General features: G+C 43.2%; 1 protein-coding gene across 7 annotated transcripts in view; it reads right to left on the reverse strand.

Moving 5' to 3' along the window:
* Positions 1-8772: 8772 nt before the first annotated feature.
* Positions 8773-20244, reverse strand: part of TEKT3 (tektin 3) — a 36582-nt gene continuing 25110 nt past the window's right edge. For all 7 annotated transcript variants that reach the window (XM_038371772.2, XM_038371769.2, XM_038371771.2 and 4 more), the window contains exons 4-8: positions 19422-19492; positions 18146-18289; positions 16301-16523; positions 10992-11146; positions 8773-9120 (exon numbers count right to left, since the gene is read on the reverse strand). In XM_038371772.2, coding sequence (XP_038227700.1) covers positions 8904-9120; positions 10992-11146; positions 16301-16523; positions 18146-18289; positions 19422-19492 — 810 coding nt within the window. In that variant the 3' untranslated portion in view covers positions 8773-8903. The remainder of the gene's footprint in view (positions 9121-10991; positions 11147-16300; positions 16524-18145; positions 18290-19421; positions 19493-20244) is intronic.

Consider the following 20244-nt stretch of genomic DNA (forward strand, 5'->3'; position numbering starts at 1 on the left):
CAGGGATGCCAGGCCAGAGGGAAGGCTCCCCAAGACCTCTCACCCACTTGTGCATCTGTGCAGGGTCAGCCATGATCTCATCCCAGTGAGAGAGCTGAACTCAGCTGGAATTACAAATGCTGCCCATCTTTAACCATAGCCCATAGGAGTTAGGGATCGAGGACATGCCTGGTTCTTCCCCCCTGTGCTATTACAGGATGTTACAGTTTGGGCCTAATCTGCCCCCACTCACATTAAGCAGCACCCACGAGGGTTCCCATTGAATCCAATGGGCTTACAGGCATAAGTACCACTCAAGCAGGGATGATGGTGTCAGAATGAGGCCCTATATTATCCAGGATGTTGGTCCGGTCCCACCTGAAAGGATTCAATCCCTCCTTCCCTCAGCAACTAAGTCCTCAGTCCCACAGAACAGGGCATTTTTTTCCTGATTCCTAATTGTTCCTGTTTCCTTTTAGCCATGCCTCCTAGGAAATACAACACCCCATCAGTCTGCCTCTGTGCGTGACACTAAGCACCAGAGGGGGGATCTGTGATTAAAATCCTCTAGCGAGCAAAGGCATTTGGATTCTCATCAGCGGATGCCTTAAGACAGATTCCTACTGGGGGTCTACTCTCCAGTAGGGGCAGGAAGATGAATGAGCTTTAAAGCCAGAAGAAACCATTATCAAATATTATCATAGCACCTAGGAACCTCAGCGGTGGACTAGGTCCCCATTGTGTGAGGCACAGCACAAACAGATAGCCTCTGCCCTAAATAGTTTACAGTTTAGTCTAACCTCTAGGCTGGTCTAGTGGGTAGAGTATGGGTCTAGGCCTCAGGAGATCTGAATGAGCTCCTGTCTCACCTTGGGCACATTGCTTAAATCTACACTGTGCCTCAGTTCTCTGGCTGTAAAATAGAGCTGCCTCCGTATCTCGCAAGGGTTCTGTACGGAGAAAATCCATCTAAGATAAGAGAGGGGCTCAATTCATTCTGCAATAAGGGCCCTAAAAGCACCCAGATGGGTTGACTGTGTGAGCAGAACCCCCATCCATGTAAATGAGAGAGAATAAACTCTTGTTTTCCAGGAATTCTGAAAATGGGGCCAAACCTAGCTTTTTAAGCGAGAGAGAAATATGTGAAACTTCAAGAGGAGAGAAGAGTAGCCCAAGAGTGAGGAAGCTTTCGCTGGCATAGAGCCAGGAAGAAGGAAATCAAGAGGATGTGCACAGCAAAGAGCCCATTCCGCAGACATTCCTCCAGCAGAGTTCTGTCTCTTTTTGGAAATGCACTTTAGCTAAACAGACCGGGGCTTTGGAAATATGTATTGAGCATGTGATTTCCCTTATAGCTCTAGGGATTTGATACCAAGCTGCTTCCAAATATTTCAGTCATGTGAATAAGCTTCTAGGAGGGCTATTCTTTATGCCTTCAGCAGACAGAACGTGCTTGATAAATGTCTGTTAGGATAACATGGAAACTAAACAGAAAGAGGAATGCTTCTAAAATGATGGCACCTAAAGGTCATATGGCATATGTTTGCTCCGTAGATACCAATTTAGACAGTTTGCCATGAGGATTGGGATCATGTACCAAGATATGTGTAACAGGGTCAACTGCCTCTCAAGTACTCCCTCATGGCCAGGGGTAGCTCTACAGACCTCTGCCTCCATTTCCCCCTCCATATAGGCTTCTCTGTGTACACACACCCCTCCTAGAGGTCTGGGTTCATTAATGTAAAAGGTCAGAACAAAACTCAAAGTCCCCAAAATAGAGTCCCTCAAGTCCCTGCTTTTAGCAGGCTGCTCCCTGCCCTACCTGTCTGGAATCTTGTTTCTCTGATGTCTCAAAGTCTCTGCAGCCTTCTGTTCCCTGCAGGAACCTTCTAGCTCTCTGCAAAACACTTGTTCAGGTGTGCCTATTTAATAAGTTGGGTTGGCTAGCCCCAGGGCTGTAGCCCTTCTAAGAGCAAGCCACCCTGTTGCAATGTGTAAAAGCAGCTACTTGCAGTCTCTACATACAGTCATTTAGCTTCTGCAGTAAATGAACATGCAGTCCTGAACATTTACATGAAAGCGGAATAGGGTCTAGACTCCAGGCCAGTCTGTTCTAATGGAATCAAAATAATATGCATGTAAAAGAGTGAACTGCAGGCTGTGTGTGTGTGGGTGGGTGGGTGGGTGCACATACACATGTATGTTTATGAGCGAGACGAAGGGTGTGTAGGGGTAATGTATATGTAAATATACATATGCACTTTAACCACATTTTTCAATGCAATCGTACCTATGAAGTCATGACCAGTGCCTCATCATCATCTAATGTGTGTACGTGCCAGAATATTCCTGGTGTGCCTCCTATACTAGTGATGAATTTGACCACTCTATTTACAAGCTATTCCAGTGTATTTGAGAAGACAGGACTTTCACTGTATGTCTTTCCACAGATGGGCTTCTTTAACCCCATAGCCTTGCCTTGTCAGCAGAATCTTTGGGAGTTGTTTCCCGTTTATACCCTGCTGATTAAAGCCATACACACCTGGAAGTCTGGAATGTGCTTGTGGAGGAGAAGGGGCAGAAATCTAGACTGAGATCAGCAAGCGTGGAATTCATACAGCATAGGAGAATGGGATATAGATGGAGCAGAGAGACGGAGGTAGATTGTGGAGCTAATCTTTCTCTCTTCTAAAATAGCTATAATCGTTTATCTGTATAAGATACCTATAGGTGGGTCACAGGTACACTCATAATTACATGCACAGAACAATCTTCACATATATACATAGAGCTAACTATACAGGTAAGTGTTATCGATTAGTTATGTGGGTTCTCAGCCTTGGGTCATGACACCAGCTGAGGTTGAGAACAGGGCCCTAGCCTCAGTTTGCCAGAAGCTGGGAGGGGGCAGCAGGGGATGGCTCACTTGATAATTACCTGTTCTGTTCATTTCCTCTGGGACACCTGGCATTGGCCACTGTTGGAAGACAGGATACTGGGCTAGATGGACCTTTGGTCTGACCCAGTATGGCGGTTCTTAGGTGTCAGAAGCTCATGATCATCCTCCCTGCCCTCCCCATGTTACTAAACAGGAGCAAGGTCCTAGCTCGATGGGAGAGGACTCATGGGGGTTGGGAGGGAGAGTGGAGAGGTATATAAAAGGTTGTGAACACCTGCATTAGTAGAGCTACTGTTTCTTTTAGTAAAGTATCACTATATGCATCTCAGTACACAAGCAAATCAGTGTAACATTGTTGTTCAGATTCCACTGAAGTCAATGACAAAACTCTCCCTTGAGTTCAGTAGGGACAGAATTTCACCTGATATCTCTACGTAGAAAAGCATGATAGTTGTAGCATGGTTCTATGTGTGGACTCAGATGTTTCAGTGGAACTGTTATTTATGGATGTGTACAGAAGCAGGGGTTTTAGCTCAGGCCTTTTCTTACTTAGGATTGTTTGTTATACGCTGCAAATAGATATATAGCTGAATGAAACTCACGAGTCCCCCCGGCCTGTTACAAATCCACACACTTATTCTAGCAACAATTTGGCAGATACAGGAATTTTGTTGCAGCAAAACATCAATAAAGGCAGACAGGTAATCCTTGGACCCAGGGCAAGGGAAAGGACTCCGATTGGAAGACGGTTATAAAGGTAGTGGAGGCAAGCAAGAAGGACAGAACTTTGATTGGGGGAAACTTGAAGAATTCAGAAGGTATCACAAAAGAAAAGGCACGCTGGTGTCAGCAGAGACCAGGCAGGACAGCTATTTTATGTAGCTTGCTGTGTTCACCACAGACAGGTGCTATTGGGAACTTAATTTTAAGAAATGAGATAAATCTAAGAAACAAAGCTTACTCACCGTTAGATTGTTCTCCAAAGGTGAAGGTCATATCTGTGCACAGCCGCCATGGTGAGACAAATGCACCATTGAAGTCTACATAAACCCTCCAAACAGGTGAATTTCACCCCAAGTATATTCCTCTAAAGAGCCACAAAGCATGAGTCTTGTGTCAGGGTACGTCTCGCCTGCGCTGGGGATCTGCATAGGCCATATCATGTAAAAGAAACATGACTGAAGTTGAGGAGCATTTGGGATACGGTGACCACAGTATTATGGGATTTTTAGAAGATGGAAAGTGCCAGAGGAAGCAACATGAGTGTTTCTGACTTGCGGAAAGTTGGCTTGGAAAGAATGTGAAATACCCTAAGGAAATAGGGAATTCTATAATGTCTGGGAAATCTGCTTTAGAAAATTGGAAAATATTTGAGAAACAAATTAGAGACACTGCAACTGAAGTTCCGCCAGTTAAGGCTAAAACAAAGAACCACAGAGTCCAATGTGTATTGAAAGGGTAGGACAGAGAGAAGACATTTATGGCCAGTTAACTGTGACACTGCATTTAAAATCTCATAAATTACAAGAAGAGTTTAAAGGCATTCGGCTAATTGGAAAAAGACCAGTCTTTGAGATTATCTAACAGAACGTTTCAAAAATCGGAAAAGACTGATGAAGCTGATGAGCGGGGGGCGGGGGGGTGAAAACTCCCACTGACCTCACAGGGGTTAGGATTTTGCCCAAGGAATTTAGGAATAAGTGCTAAAATTTTCAAATGTGGCTATGGTTGCCTCTATTTTTGGGTGCCCAGCTTAAGATACCTTGAGGGAGGGACCTGATTCTCAGGAGAAGACACTCAGTACTTTCTGAATATCAGGCTCCATTATAATGTCTCTAGTTGGGCACCTACAGATCAGGATAGCAAAAATCACTAGACACTTTTGAAAGTCTGAAGCAAGGCAATGCTGGCAGAACAACTTACTACAAAGGAACATATTGTCACAGCACAAAACTGGTTACCGGGGAGTTCATAGCAGCTAAAAGTCTAAATGAGGTCAGCATGTCCATAGATTTATTTCTGGATCAGGAGTGGAGTCTGGCATCTGGTGACACAGCAAAAAGATGGGAGTACAATAAACAGAGAAAGGGCAGGCATGTTAGGCGAGACAGCCTTTTCTGGCTCCTAAGATGCCATGTTCTTAAAAGGAAGGTGCCGTCTCCAACAGACTCAGCCCTGAAGCTCCAAGATACAAATAAAGGGGAGGAAGCCTATTTCTAGTTTGCATGAGACCAAAGTCATGGTGCAAAAGGTCACCGAGGACAATTACTTCCTGTTTTCCATTACGAAAGGAGAATCTGCCAAGATGCAGAGGTTATGGGATGGGATCCTGCCACAAGTTAGAGCTCTGGGACCCTGCATGGGAAACAGTGCGGGGCTCACAAGCTACAAACTATCTCCATAATCTAGAGCAAGCAGTGATTCTCAACTTTTTGATACCAGGGACCAGCTTGCCTCCTTCCTAAACTGTGTCAAGGAGATCTCATGGATGGTCATTGAGAAACACGGGTCTAGAGAACAAAAAATATTGGTGACACTGTCTGCTTTTATCTGTGCTGTTGCCATTGAGAAGGAAACCACCGGAGGACGTTAGCACAGAATGTCCCCCTCCAAAGATGACCTCACACAGAGCCAGAAGCTCTGATATGGAGATCACCCTTATTGGTGATAGACGTTCAAGTCAGAATTTTCAAAGCAATCTAAGTAACTTAGACACACAACTCCCATTGGATTTCAGTGAGATTTGGGTGCCTAACTGCTTTCATCTTCTTTGAAAATCCCCACCTAACCCTGAGCTTTCAAAAATTAATTGCATTACAGAGGCAGGCAATGACAACTGAAGCAATGAGCCATAAGAAGTCTTCCCATATGGTGGCTTGTGGATGCCATGTCCACAGTAACTTGAACAGGTTGAATAAATAGAACGAGATGGGGTGATTTTCTGTTCATGCTCAGTTTCTCATTATAGTCTTAATAATAAGCATAAAATGCTTCAATAGCACTTAGCTCTGTTCTGGTATTTCATCAGGATCACTCAGTTAAAGTGAATAAAATACCTTATGAAGCTACCATTAAGTGAGTTAACACACATAGCACTGCATCCTGTGGTTCAGGCACTAACCTAGGACTTTACAGATCTGAGTTTAATTCCCTGCTCTGCTCCAGACTCCCTGTATGGCCTTGGGCTAGTCATTTAGGCCCAGATTCCCAAAGGTGTTGAGGCTCCTAACTCCCATTACTTTCAAGGTTAGGTGCTCAAATACCGTTGAGGATCTGTGCCTAAATTTCCCATCTGTAACGTAGGGATAATAGCACTTCCCTGCCACACCAGGGAGTTGTGAGGAAAGAAACATAAAAGATTGTGAGGTGCCAGATAATATGGTAACAAGGAACTGATAAATACTCCGTTTAATTATAAGAATGATAAGATAGGAGTGGGTGGGTGAGATTCTGTGGCCTGCGTTGTGCAGGAGGTCGGACTAGATGATCAGAATGGTCCCTTCTGACCTTAGTATCTATGAATCTATAAGAAGCTGGAAAGAAAGCCATCCACGCATGCTGACCCTCACTAATAACCCGGATGCTTACTGCAAGTTAGTGAATCTTGTAAATTAGCAGGTATGCAAGCAATAAATGCATCACCTAAAGCATTTTGCTCATTTATTTGATGTGTTGAATTGTAATCATGTGTGATAAGCTCGAAAGTACACCAGCAAATGTTCCATAGTACACTTTGTAAAAGTACTATGCTGAAGAATAAGTACTGGGAGACCTCACTACAGCACTCACTATTAAAGCTTTGCAGAGAAGCTTGAGAGTACTGCCTTTTCTGTACAAGTTTTAGTGTGTGCTGGTTAGCAAGACTCTGTCTTTGTATTTCATTGCTTCTGGCAGATGAAACCTTCATCTGGCTAAGACCTTTATGAAACTATGCACTTCATTGTTTTGTTCTTGATAGCGGAGGAAGGTTACGAGATCTTCTGAGGTTTAAAATTTGAATATTTCCTTTTGTGCCTTATTTCAGACTCCGCCAATTCTTCTACTCTTCTCTAGCATATAAGGTTGAGATACTCAGTTGCAAACTGGAACAATGGGCCCAGATGTGTCCTTGAGAATTTTTCCAGAGACTTCAGTCGGAACAAGATTGTGTTCTAAAGATGTGAGTGGATTTACTTCATACACTGGCATAAATCAGGAGTGAAAAGAGTTGCACCAAATATAAAGTTGGAGTGAGTAAGATCAAGATCAGGATCAGGCCCAATGAATTCACATTTATCTTTAAAAAATGAAGTATAAGAAATTCAATAAAATATCACAAGGCCAAGTCCAGCCCTCCAACCCCCACATCCATTGCTTACTTTCACCAGACTCCCCTCTTGCTTACACCAGGGTAACTGTTGATGTTTGTGGAATCACTCCTGATTTACATCACTATGAAAAGTGTGTCCGGGCTGTTGATTTCAATGGGAGTTGTGCCTGAATTGGACCATACTTTTTATCTGATTCCTGATTTTAATTTAAATGCTTTTATTTTTAATTTTATTTTTGGCAGTTTAAAGGAAAACTTGATGCATTATCAGGTGACTTAAAAGCAAATATAATGTCATTATTTCAGATAGGAACATTGGGAAACATTTTCAAAAGCATCTCAGTGATTTAGGAGCCTCGGTACAATTTTCAAAGTGATTTAAGCACATAGGGTTAGATTTTTAGAGGTATTTAGGCCTCAAAAGAGGTAGACAGGTGCTTACTGGGATTGTCAAAAGAACATAGGTGCTTAATACCTATTTAAATAATTTATTTCAATGACAGTTTGGTGCCTAACATTCTTAGGTGCTGTTGAAAATCTCACTAGGCACCTATCAGCGTCTTTAGATGCATAGGTTTCAGAGTAGCAGCCGTGTTAGTCTGTATTCGCAAAAAGAAAAGGAGTACTTGTGGCACCTTAGAGACTAAAATTTATTTGAGCATAAGCTTTCATGAGCTACAGCTCACTTCATTGAATGAATGCATCTGATGGAGTGAGCTGTAGCTCACGAAAGCTTATGCTCAAATAAATTTGTTAGTCTCTAAGGTACCACAAGTACTCCTTTTCTTTTTTTAGATGCATAAATGCCTTTGAAAATCTGGTTCTTAGGATCCCAAGTCTCATTGAAAGTCAATGGAAATTTGCTCCTAAGTCACTTAGGACCTTTTGAAAAATGTTACCCCTACACTCGTAAAGTGTCTACTATTGTGCATATGATAGCACTCTTCAGAGCTGCAAAGCCTAGTTATCCTCAAGCAGCTATAATTAGGGTATCTCACCTATTTAAGCAGGATTATATAGAATTCTAGACAGGGAAGATAGTTTTGTAAAGTCTGGTTACTCGAGTGGATGAATGGTACACATTAGGAAGGTTCCGAGGATTCACAATAATTTGTAAAAACAACGAGGAGTCCTTGTGGCACCTTATAGACTAACACATTTATTTGGGCATAAGCTTTCGTGGGATACAATTGTTAGTCTCTAAGGTGCCACAAGGACTCTTCTTTGTTTTTACTGATACAGACTAACATAGCTACCTCTCTGAAACCTGCCACAATAATTTGTGTTTATCCTGCTGCATGCCTAAAAATACATCGATATCAACATCTAATTACTTTAATTGCAGAGTATTTTTAGTTTTACTTCTGCCTTCCCTCCCCCCAACTAGAGAGAAACAGAGGAGAGAGACCCTGCAATTTTAGATTTCTAAAATTACAGGTTGAGACGACAGGAATAATTCCCACTATGTAGTGGAATTTCTCTCAGTGTCAAACAGCACCCTTTCAGATAGTCTCTGCACATTCTATGAATAAGTATAGCCACCAAGGTGGAGAGAGTCTCCCAAGACACAGTCTAACACAGAAAGTGATAATTTAATTCCTATCAGTGCATCCTTTAATACATGAAAATATAACCCCATATTATTAAAACACCAAGGAAACCCCCTATATATGTGCTTTCATCAATCAGAGCAGGAGAAGCTCAGGGCTATATTGGCTATGCGTACCCCACCAGCCTAAGAGTGTTGGGGAAGGTCTTACGCATCCCCATGCACTTCTCCTGATCAATGAACAGAGAGTTGGCTTTGACAGCCAGGTCATGCTCCAGATTAGATTTGGTGTGGACTAACATCTGCAAGGTGTCCTCTGCGTCCCTCAACCTCTGCTGAAGGCTCTGAATGGTGTCATCAATTTCATGGACTTCATTAACCAGGCTAGAAGACAACAACAACAAAAAACAGTTAGTAGATTCTGGGATGGAAATAGTCCTATAACTTGGCATGTTCCTGGCAAGGCATTATTTATAGGGCTTTTGGTGCCATTAAATACCATCTTGGTTACATTCTGAATGTATTGCATGCACATGTTTCTGACTTAAGGCTGATCCTGGATCCCATTGAAGACAATGGCAGAACTCCTTCTGCCTTCAGTGGAGGTCCTTTAACAAACAAACTGCTCTCAAACTCTAGTGACTCATAGAAAACAACTCGCATGACAGACAGCGTCATTTAGAAAAGTGATGGAAAGCTGTGGTTTCCTGTTCTCATTTTCTTTTTCTGGGTTTTTCCTTGCTTGCGCGCACACCAGATGCAAATGTGCATGCGTGTGCGCGCACACACACACACACACACACACACACACACACACACACACACACACACACAGAGTAAAGGGTGAAAAACAGCAGAATTTAAAAATTAAAGAATATGAATGATGGATGAATAAAGACATTCAGGATGCCAAGAGAACAGTCAGGTGAAATAATTTTAGATACAATGACTAAATGGAGTTTCTAGTTGTCTTGCAGATCTTTACATTGACTCACTGCAAAGATGCACTATTGTTAGTTATCTCAGTGCACCAGCTGTGTTGTAATGTACTCGGTGGGGGGTTGGGATGGTCTAGCATTTAGGATGTTAGTCTGGGATTTGGGAGACCCACATTCTATTCCCTGCTCCGTCACAGGCTTACTATGTGATCTTGAGCAAGTCACTTAGTTTCTCTGGGACTCTGTTTTACATCTGTACAATAGAGATAACAGCATTTCTCTAACTCACATTGTCAGGCATTTGGGAGGCTCTTTGGTTAAGTCTAAGCGGCACTATTACATGAAGGACCAGATTGAGCTTGGTCCTTGCACAGATGGACCGACTAAGGGTGTGTCTGTGCACAGAACTCAGGATGGACTCAGCTCTCCTGTGGTAACTGACCAGAGCAGACACTCACTAGAGTACAGTTCTATGGAATACAATGCAGTGTGGGGAGCCCTCGCTGCAGGGGGGGTGCAGCCCTGCCCATGTCAGATATCTGACAAAGCCACTGAATCAAGACTGGGGGTGAAATTCTGGGCCTAGTGAAGTCAAATGTCAAAACTCCCATTGACTTCATCTGAGGTTGCTATTAGGAACTGGGCTGTGGAAACCAAAAAGCTTTAGCTGGAATATTAATAAAAAGAGAGGCTAGGGAGGAAGCGATAGCCAAACCTCCTGCTGAAAGGACAGATCAAGCCCCAGCAGCGCCTTTTCAGACAGACTCCAAAAGGAGGAAGACCCTAGATGCCCTCCCCAGCTCTCCTCTGGGCACTAGACTCCTTTGCAAGAGGAGGTTTAGTTTTCAAAAAGAAACAGCCAAAACACTTCCACGCGTAAAATACTATTGAAGGCCCTATCCTGTCAAGTACTGAATGTCTTCAGCTAGTGCTGAAGTCAATGGGAGTTAAGGATGTTCTGCATCTTAAAAATAGAAACATGGCCGCTCAAGAATCTCCTTTAGTATCTCTCTTGTAAGGACGGAAACCATTAATGTTCTCCTTTGGAAGTGCAAAGGTTTGCATGAGGTTAGCACCATGCCACACAAACCCTAGGAAATTAGCTCACTTGCAATTGACTTTACTACCAACATCAGGTTTCAGGCAAGAACATAAAAACTGAGCTGTATTAACTTCTCTTTGCCATCTTGCAAACCTGTGAATGCTCCAGTGCTCTAACAGCCCTGAACATCAGTGGGATGGCTGGTGGCTTGTAATAACCACTTCATGGAATCATGTTGCCATAAACGTGGCAGTAACCCTGAACTCCTGTCTTACCGTAACTGGGGGGAATCCCGGCACAGCTCCACGTTTGGCCGCCGTGTGCGCTCGTCCAGGCGGGTATGGGCCACCTTTAATGGTGGCCCTTTGTCTCTGATGGCTTTTCGAATGGCTGCTATCGTCATCTCTGTTTGGAAGATTTCTTGTAGCGTCTAAGATTAAACAAAACCAACATATACAAATGAATGTTGCTATTTAGAGAATAGATTTTTGTATTTTCTCTTTTCCCCTCAAAATTCCATCACGTAGCAGGAGATCCTAAATTCAACAAGCAGCCAACATTATACCCAATACAATCTCTGTCTTTTATGCCATAGCTGGCTGACAGGTTTACGTTTTGATCCATATTCACAAGCAAGGAGAAAGAGGGAAATAATATTTACAAAGGTGGCATTGATATTGGGCTCTCTCCAATTCCCACTAATGTCACTGGCTCCCCTGCTAAAGGCCAGAATGGGAGCAAGATCAGATGCACACAAAACTCCAGAACTCCTGCCAACAGGGTGAGGATTTTTTTTTTTTTTTTTTTTTTTTTTTTTTTTTTTTTTTTTTAAGGCTTATCTTTAGAGAAGGAAGCAGCTTCTAGTTCTGACTGTCCTCAGGGCTGGATTAAGGTTACGAGGGGCCTAAGGCTAATGGGAGGAAAAAGCCTAAGTATGAATTACATATTGCAAAAAAATTATGAAGTCAAACATTTCTCTACATACATATTTACATATTATTTATTTATGTAAAATTAACAAGTTTATTCTACTCTCACGACACCCAATTCTTCAAACAGATACTTCTGAGTAAGAGGTAGCATGGGGCTTGGGGAGTGCTATGCTGTCCTTCTCTTAGGTCTCCTTCCTCCTAGGTAGTGGAGTACTCATCTGCATGAGGATGAACACTGCAACATCCTCATCCTGCTCACCTCTTCCAATCTTGTGCTTCTACCCTAAGCTCGCCACATGGCACAGTGCAAAGCCAAGCCCTGCAGGTGTGTCCTCAAGCTATGGACTCTACACATACCCTATCTCACTCTGACTGCAGTCTGGGAGGCAGCCAGCTTTTATTATGTAAAAGAAAACCACTCAGGTGTGAAATCCACTGAAGTAGAGGAAACAGTGTGGGGAAAATTACATTTTAAGTTGTCTTGTTCTGAAAGCTGCCTCCCAATGTTGCACTGGCTGAGGACAATGAATTACTGTTTTCACAATGAACCCAAATATTATTTGTGGGATGATACCCAGTTTGTATAGTTAATTGCCAGTGATTCACCACATCAGGCCATTCTGTCACCAAGCTCTTCCACAATTAGAATCATAGAATAGAATCATAGGACTGGAAGGGACCTCGAGAGGTCATTTACTCCAGTCCCCTGCACTCATGGCAGGGCTAAGTATTATCTATTCTAGAATGTGTGATCAGCAGCTCTGACAGGAGGTTTTTTAAGCATGAGTTCTGCGTGCACCAGCCCCCTACATCCGATGGAGAGCTGTAGCTCACGAAAGCCTATGCTCAAATAAATTTGTTAGTCTCTAAGGTGCCACCAGTACTCCTTTTCTTTTTTGCAGATACAGACTAACACAGCTGCTACTCTGAAGCCCCCTACAGTTTGCATTTGTTTGTTTTAAGCTTTCTGTAAGTAAAAGGTAACAGCTAGAAGGGATACAGATCTTTAAATGGTTGCCAGCCCAGTCAGAATATTTAGCACTTCTGTACTATGTTGGCTCTTCAAAATCACTGTACAAACATTAAACAAACATAATCTAAAGTTTGAATGACTAGGAGTTGACAATACAGAGCTATTCCCTGTTGTGTTCTGTGCCCCCCTGAACAAAGAGACTTCACTGAAATTTATTATCTTAAAAGAACTGTTAAGGTTCTTTTTTCCTTAAAGTGCTCAGAGTTTAGAGGAGGAAAGTGAGTTTCTGCTTATAGCAGGTGTGAAAAAGCAGAAGGGACCAAAATCTATTTTTGTGAGAAAATCTGGTCTCCCTGAAGTCAATAAGACTCCACAGGTGTCACAGTCAGCAGGAATTGGCCTGTTTTCTCATTCCCATCTCAAATCACATTCCATACCCTACATTTTCCACTTGGGAAGAAGTTAGTTTGAGTTGGGGCAGAAAAATGAGAACTAACTTCAGGTTTATTTAGCTTTAAGTTTTTGGAATGAAACTCAAAAGAAATCAAATGTGATGTACTTTTATGATAGATTGAGCTTTTAGAGAACAAGCAAATGGACAGAACCTGCCTTTAGCCTATTCAGCCAGTCTTTCTATCATAGCCTGCTAAGAAGTGGATTTAAAATCCTTGGGGAAGAGGGGAGGGAGAAACCCACAACATTGTGTGCTGAGCTTCCTCCAGTGCTTTTGCAACCCCTTAAAAGTACAAAGATGTGTTGGCCTGTGGAACTAGGCTGAACATGAGGGAAGAACTTGGTTGCCAGTACATAAAAATACATCAAAGAAAAAAATTGGATTTCTTTGATTTTTAGTACAGTTCAATACAGTATTGAACACAGTGTATCATACATCTGAAGCCCCTTGATGGAAGATACTGTAGAAGTTAAAGTGCTGATATCCAGAATGGGACGTTTTGTTTTTCCTAAAAATGTGTGGAAATTCGTTCCTTATACATGGGAGGGACAATAGTTCTGGCTGGACAATGCTAGCTCAAACTACACTCATGGCTGGCACGGGTTCTTGTGGTAACTGGATTTTTAGTGTCTGGTCACCAGTGTTAGCCAGATGACTGGCAGTGTTCCTGCAGCGCAGGGAGACACAGCAGGCTGCCGGCTGAGCTCCTTCCAAGCCACAGGGGGCTGCTTTGCCTTTCCCGCTGGCAGGGGAGTGCTCCATCAGGGCTACATGAGCAAGCTCGCTCCTCCTCACCCGGCCTGGCTGCACCCCCTGCCTGACCAGTAGGGCCTAAAAAATAGGAGGGCCTAATGCTATATCCTTATTAGCCTAATGGTTAATGCCAGCAGAAACTAGGTTTTGGAACACAGCAGTAGGTCTACTGGACTCTGGATGCCTAAGGCTACTTGTTTCTTGTCCACCAGCAGAAACCAAGAAGGACTATAAAAGGATTCTACTCATAGGCATAGTTTGGCTTCTATATTTTGGGGGGGGGGGGGGGAAGGGGGCAGATCCAGTCAAACTAATGGGGCCCCATGAGGGGAGGGGGCAAATTCTGTGCCTGCCTGAGGCTTGCAGTTGTGGGGACAATGCCCACCCTACCCCTACCCCATGGTTCTACTGGAGCCTGCTGGACTTTCCACTGGCCTGATTTCAAGAACCATTCCAGGGACAAGGATCGTTCAGACGGAGCATGGAAAAATTATACCTCCCATCGCTAGCTAATCTCCCTGCTTCCCAGTGAGCATTCACCCCGAGCGAGATGATGTCGGGGGGGGGCAGCTTTGGGTTCCCCTGGGAACAGCATAGGGGTTCTGCCATGAAAGGGTGCAAAGGCAGCGCACTGAATCCGTGCCAGAGGCCCTAGCCATGGTCACGCCCCTGCCAGCGCCATCAGTTTTGGGGCTGTGCTCGTCCTCTGCGGGCTTCCTGGAAGAAGAGAGACTGTGGTGGCATGATGCTGCCTTAATCTCCCATTCAGGGAACTTTATGCCCCTTGGGGCTCCCAGCCAGGTCTCTGATGGCAGAAGTCAGCACAGACGAGTGGTCCCCAAAAGTTTTCAGTGGCACCCCCACAAACACACCTGGTCCATGCTCACCTGGAGCTGCGCTTGGGGGCTGGGAGCAGGGCCAGAGCCAGGGCCATGGCTGGGGCTTGGGTCGAGGCTAGAGTGGGGGCTGGAGCACTCAATCCCCACACCACATGGGGGCTGAACAGAGTCCTGCCACTCCGCGAACGTTCTTCTGCAACCCCCTGGGGGGCTGCTCCCCAAAGTTTGGGGACCACTGGCATAGACCCTGAGCTGAATGGAGCCATGGGTGTTTGGCCACTATTTAGAAAGGTTTCAGAGTAGCAGCCGTGTTAGTCTGTATTTGCAAAAAGAAAAGAAGTACTTGTGGCACCTTAGAGACTAAAATTTATTTGAGCATAAGCTTTCGTGAGCTACAGCTCACTTCATCGGATGCATGCTCAAATAAATATGTTAGTCTCTAAGGTGCCACAAGTACTCCTTTTCCTTTTACTATTTAGAAAGTCATCCCTGCTGCAACACCACTGAAGTCCATCATATCACAAGGATGAATTTAGCTCACTAGACAATGCTGCTGTCTTAGATCTTAAAATGAAGCATTACTAAGATCTCTTGGTGCTGTCATCTTGTCAACGAAAGTTTTATAAAGGAGCCTTCTACACAATTAAGATTTAAAATTAGCTTTTGCCATGAAAGTGGAATAGCCAGGCTGAAATACAGTCCCATCAACCATCAGAGTTTAGATCCTGATCCAGCTTCCATTAAATTCAGTGGAAGACTCCCATTGACTTCAGTAGCCATTGGATCAGGCCCTTCATGAGCATGTCCCAGGAAATAACTTTCCCACATGATCTACCTGTATCAGACAAGATGTCCCTTTACCCTACTCTCAGTTTATTCTCCACTTGATTCAATATACCAAAAACATCCTTGGTACTCCAAGAAATTTCTGCTGTGAACATGAAGCACCAATATTAAAGGCAATCCTTTCAGGGGAAGAAGGGGTTCTATGAAATGTTACAAAGGCATCCAGTTGATGGACATAAGTACAGCAATTAGAAAGTTTATGAAACTGTTGGATTGCTGGCTAATTGGGAGAAACAAACAGGCACTTTTATTAGCTAAAAATCACAGTGGCTTTTTCAGCTTCTCAAGAAATGACAATACACACAAAAAATGCTATTCAGACAAAATATAACGTTCAGTAGTTCTGGTCAAAAATTTCCAAATTTCAAATTTTCAATGAAATATTGTGTCAAAATTTTGCATTTCAACCAAAAAAAAAAAAGGGCAACAAATAAATACATTCAACATTTTTGTGAAATGTTTCCCCCCCATTTTTTGACCAGCTCTATTGTGAAGTTAAAGAATCTAATCTGTGGCTCCAATTTATAAGCAACAACCTTGAGGAAAACCTAGAAAGTTCAGATTTAGGTTAGATATTAGGAAAACAGCACTGACTATATAGATAGTTAAGCACTGGAACAGGTTACTAGGGAGGTTGTGGAATCCCCATCATCAGTTTTTTTTAAAGAACAGGTTAGACTAACACCTGTCAGGGATGGTGTAGGTTTACTTAATTCTCCCTCAACACGGAGGGGATGGTTTAGATGACTTCTTAAAGTCCCTTCCAGCCCTACTGTTCTATGATTACCTTGGCCAGATGTGTCTGGATCTTATTTTTGGCATCCGCTGTCTCAGAGATGCGATTAGTGAACGCGACGTTCACTCTGTTGAACTGGTTCCACATCTCATTTGCAGTCACAACCAGCAAGTTTTCAATATCATCCCTCAGTTTGGAGGAGGCAGCTCGTTCACTCTGAGAGCGTAGAATATTATCATCTGTAAACTTGGCCCAGGACTCTGGCACAGAGATCCTTGGAAAAACAAAACCAGAGGCATGCAATAGCATAATGTAGCTGAAGCTGACTACAGGCAACAGCATATCCTATTAGGGAGGAAGTTGGATTAAAAAATTATCCTTGCTGGAATTTGTGATCCTGACTGACGCATAAAAATTAGAATATCCAGATACAGTATATTCAATAATGCTGATCATTCAAAAAATATAGTCTGCCATATTCATGAAAACAGCCCTGACATTTTATGCAGGCTCCATGTACATAGTCTTAAATGGTGACTTTTGGATCATGTTAAAGATTTTAATAAAAACCACATATTTCTAAACAGTTTGAGTATGTTCAAGCTTCAGGGGACAAAAGTTACAATCAACTCACTCCAGCCGGTAAGATTTATAGCAACTTCACACTGAATAAATAGTACATGTAGTTTGTCCTACTCATTTCTATTTATTCAGAGTGAAATCCATCCCTGTGCAAAGGGCCAGAACAAGGCTGATGCAACCCTTAAATCCCAGGTAAGCCCCGTTTCAGACATGCCAGCCTGCTGCACATCTCATCCACCTTCTGTGAATCTGATCAGCTTTGGGCTTCATTTATTTTCATCGTTATTCTGTTGCACATCCAAATTCCTCTGGCCCCAGTAGGGAGGTAATTAGTCAACATTTAAAGATTTAAAAAAAAAAAAAAAAAAATCTATTCCAGCCCACGAAGTACATGTGTGCAAGTGAACACTAATTTACTCCTTTAGCCCTCTGCCAGCTATGGTACAACCACCCACATACTGATTTATATCCTCATTCATTCACTGCAGGGCCAAGGCTGACTCTAATGAAGAGCAGAACTGTATCTCAAGATCAATGCTCTTCCTTTCACTTCGTTCCCATTTTGTTTATATTATGCCCATTACCAGGTCTTCTTTGGGCAGCAATCAAAACCAACACTTGTTGTCTAAGTGAAGGTTGCAATTCAGATTTAGTGGGCTATAGATCAATGCTGACATATATAAAGTATATATAAAATATATATAAAAATATTTGAAAAATGTGAAGTTTAACAACTGCATCACAGACCAATAGCTAATACATGCATGTTAAGCCCAACAGTGTCACTTTAAATTAAGGCTGAGATTTTTTCAAAGCCGCTCAAGGGATTTGGACACAGAATCACATTAATTTTACTCAGTTGAGTTTCTAAAAAATTAGGCAGCTTTGGAAATCTCAGCCTGAGTGTCTCAAATTAGGCTTTAGATGAACTTTACTCTTCCTTCTTCTGTCTGCTGCCTCCTTTCTACCTCTCCTGTCCTCAAACCCGCAATCTCCCTCCTTTATCATACAGGAAGGCTTATATCCTGCCCACACTGTAATCTTTTGGTTACAGTGCACTCAGAGTCATTATACACTTAAGAGCCTGTACAGTTTCCACTGATTGTTAAAACATGTGCGCTAAAATGACACATGGCTATGGTCTGTGTGTATTGGGGGAGGGCACGTAGCAGCCCATAATAAAGGGAAAGCTGACCTCTCCTGAGAGAGCCATCTCAGTAGTTTTGGCCAAAGGTCTGGATCATGCAGCTAGAACTTTTTCTAACCAGTCCTGTGTCCTAAACAGCTTGAACATAATTCTCAAAATGTACTTACGTAGCATCAACCCGCTCCACTCCTCTGTAGTAACTGATGCCATCAGAAGTGTTCCTTAGATGGTGACACTTGTCATCGATCCGGTGAGCTGCTTGCTTATCACTGAGGTCTTTCTCCAGCTCATGCTGGGCTGCCCTGTCAGATCTGTAACATCAGAAAAAACATTATTGCAGAGTAAATAAAAATGAGCATAACAGGCCACATCTCCAGCTCTGGGCAGTCCCCTTCTGCGCTACTCCAACAAGGCAAAGGGGACTTAAAGCTGCTCTAATGGGTCCGAGAGATGATGAGGGGGCAGAGCTGATGTCACAGACCCTAATGGACAAATCCATGGAGTAGCCCTACAGGTACTTAACACCAGATGCCAGTTCAATTCCCAGCTAGCCCGAGAACTGGGGGGAAACAGAAGAGCGGTTCAGAGGTACCTTTACTTATCCCATCAGCCCACCTGTCGTCAAGCACAAGATTAATAGTATTTACTTAGCATAGGAATATAATTCAAAAGAAAATGGGAAGAGTTTACTATTTCTGAATGACCCAAACAGGAAGAACATGCCTGTGAGAAGGGGATATAATGACACCTTCCACTTTTATAGCACCTTTCACCTAAGCACCATACAAACATGGATCAATTCAAGCCGCACAAGACCCCTGTGAGTGAGATAAGTGCTATCCCTATCTTCAGGTGAGGAAAATGAGGCACAAGATCACATAGCACCTCAATGGTAGAGCAAGGAGTAAGAACCAAGTCTCTTGACTCCTAGTAAAGTTTTTAAATCATTAGATAATGATCATTCCTTTGTTTATTACATTCCGTTGCAGGAAGTATCTGGTAGCTTCAAAATATCCCTGGCCAGTTTCATGTATCCCTTTAGAAGGGCATTTCAGGCCAGATTGTCTAAAGATCACAGCTTCCATTTACGCACCAAAACAAATGGCCAGATTTCCAAGAGAGTTCAGCACTTTGGGTGAATGAGCTCTTTTGGAAACCTTGCCCTAGGTCCACAGCAAATATTTCTTACCCATGGTAGAGTCTCTCTCTAAGTGAAGCTACTCTTATTAAAAAAAGAACACTGCATCATACCCTTTGGGTATACACCAACATGTTCAACAATTAGATCAAATTTAAACAAGAGCTGAGCAATTGTTAAGTGTGCGATATATTTCTCCCCTATAACCTGTATTTTTTGAGGGGGGAGGGGATTTGCTGAGGTATTTACATTAGAAGTTAGAATATAATGCTACTAAGAAAAGTTGAAGTGAAACTCTTCCTTACGCAAGCTGGGCTATCGCCTTATCCAGGTGGCGTTTCATCCTCTCCTGACATGACTTGATGACGTCAACTTCCTGGTCAATTGACAAAAATCAAAATTCCATCAATGTCCTTGCTTATGAATTCAGGTAACTTTCATTCCGAGACTCACCCTCATGCTCCTATGTGGCCTCCTTGAACTCAAGGTTTAGACACACAGCAGTAACCCCATGCTGTGTGCCTGCTACTCCTTACATCCCAAGTGAGTGTGCAGGTAGTGTAGAAGGAGTAAGCAAAGCCTTGGCTTCATCCCTCCCACACACTGTGCAGTGCAGCTGAGCTAGCACAATAGATGCTCAGTGATGAGGAAGTAACTTTAGTCTTGTTCTTGGCTCTGCCACTGATTTGTGGTATAAATTTCGGCAGTCATTGTTTGGGCCCAGTAAGAAATTTCTGCCCCGCTGGAGCAAGCTGGGTGCAGGGAGGAGCAATTGCATCCTTGGGCAGCCCCTGGTATGGGGCAGCTATGCATTGCCCCTGATCCAAGTCAGGTTGTTGTTCACAGTCAAGCCCTACATGAAATGTCTTTGTTCACACACAATGAAACACACACTCTGCATGGATATAGCACCTTCCAGCTGAGGTTCTTAAAGGACTTTGCAGATGTTCCTTATGCATGTAGATTGTGGCTAATCCTTAAGGAATAAGGTGCCCCCCATACTTGGGGGGCCTGCATAATGGTTACTACTAAGTTGCCCCCAGTCAGGGGACAATTCACTGATAAGGGGGTAGGTAAGTGCAGAGAGGGGCAGGGAACAGATGGAACCATGGCTCCATCCCCCACTGT

The sequence above is a fragment of the Dermochelys coriacea genome, chromosome 14, assembly GCF_009764565.3.
Source record: "Dermochelys coriacea isolate rDerCor1 chromosome 14, rDerCor1.pri.v4, whole genome shotgun sequence".
Taxonomy (NCBI): domain Eukaryota; kingdom Metazoa; phylum Chordata; order Testudines; family Dermochelyidae; genus Dermochelys; species Dermochelys coriacea.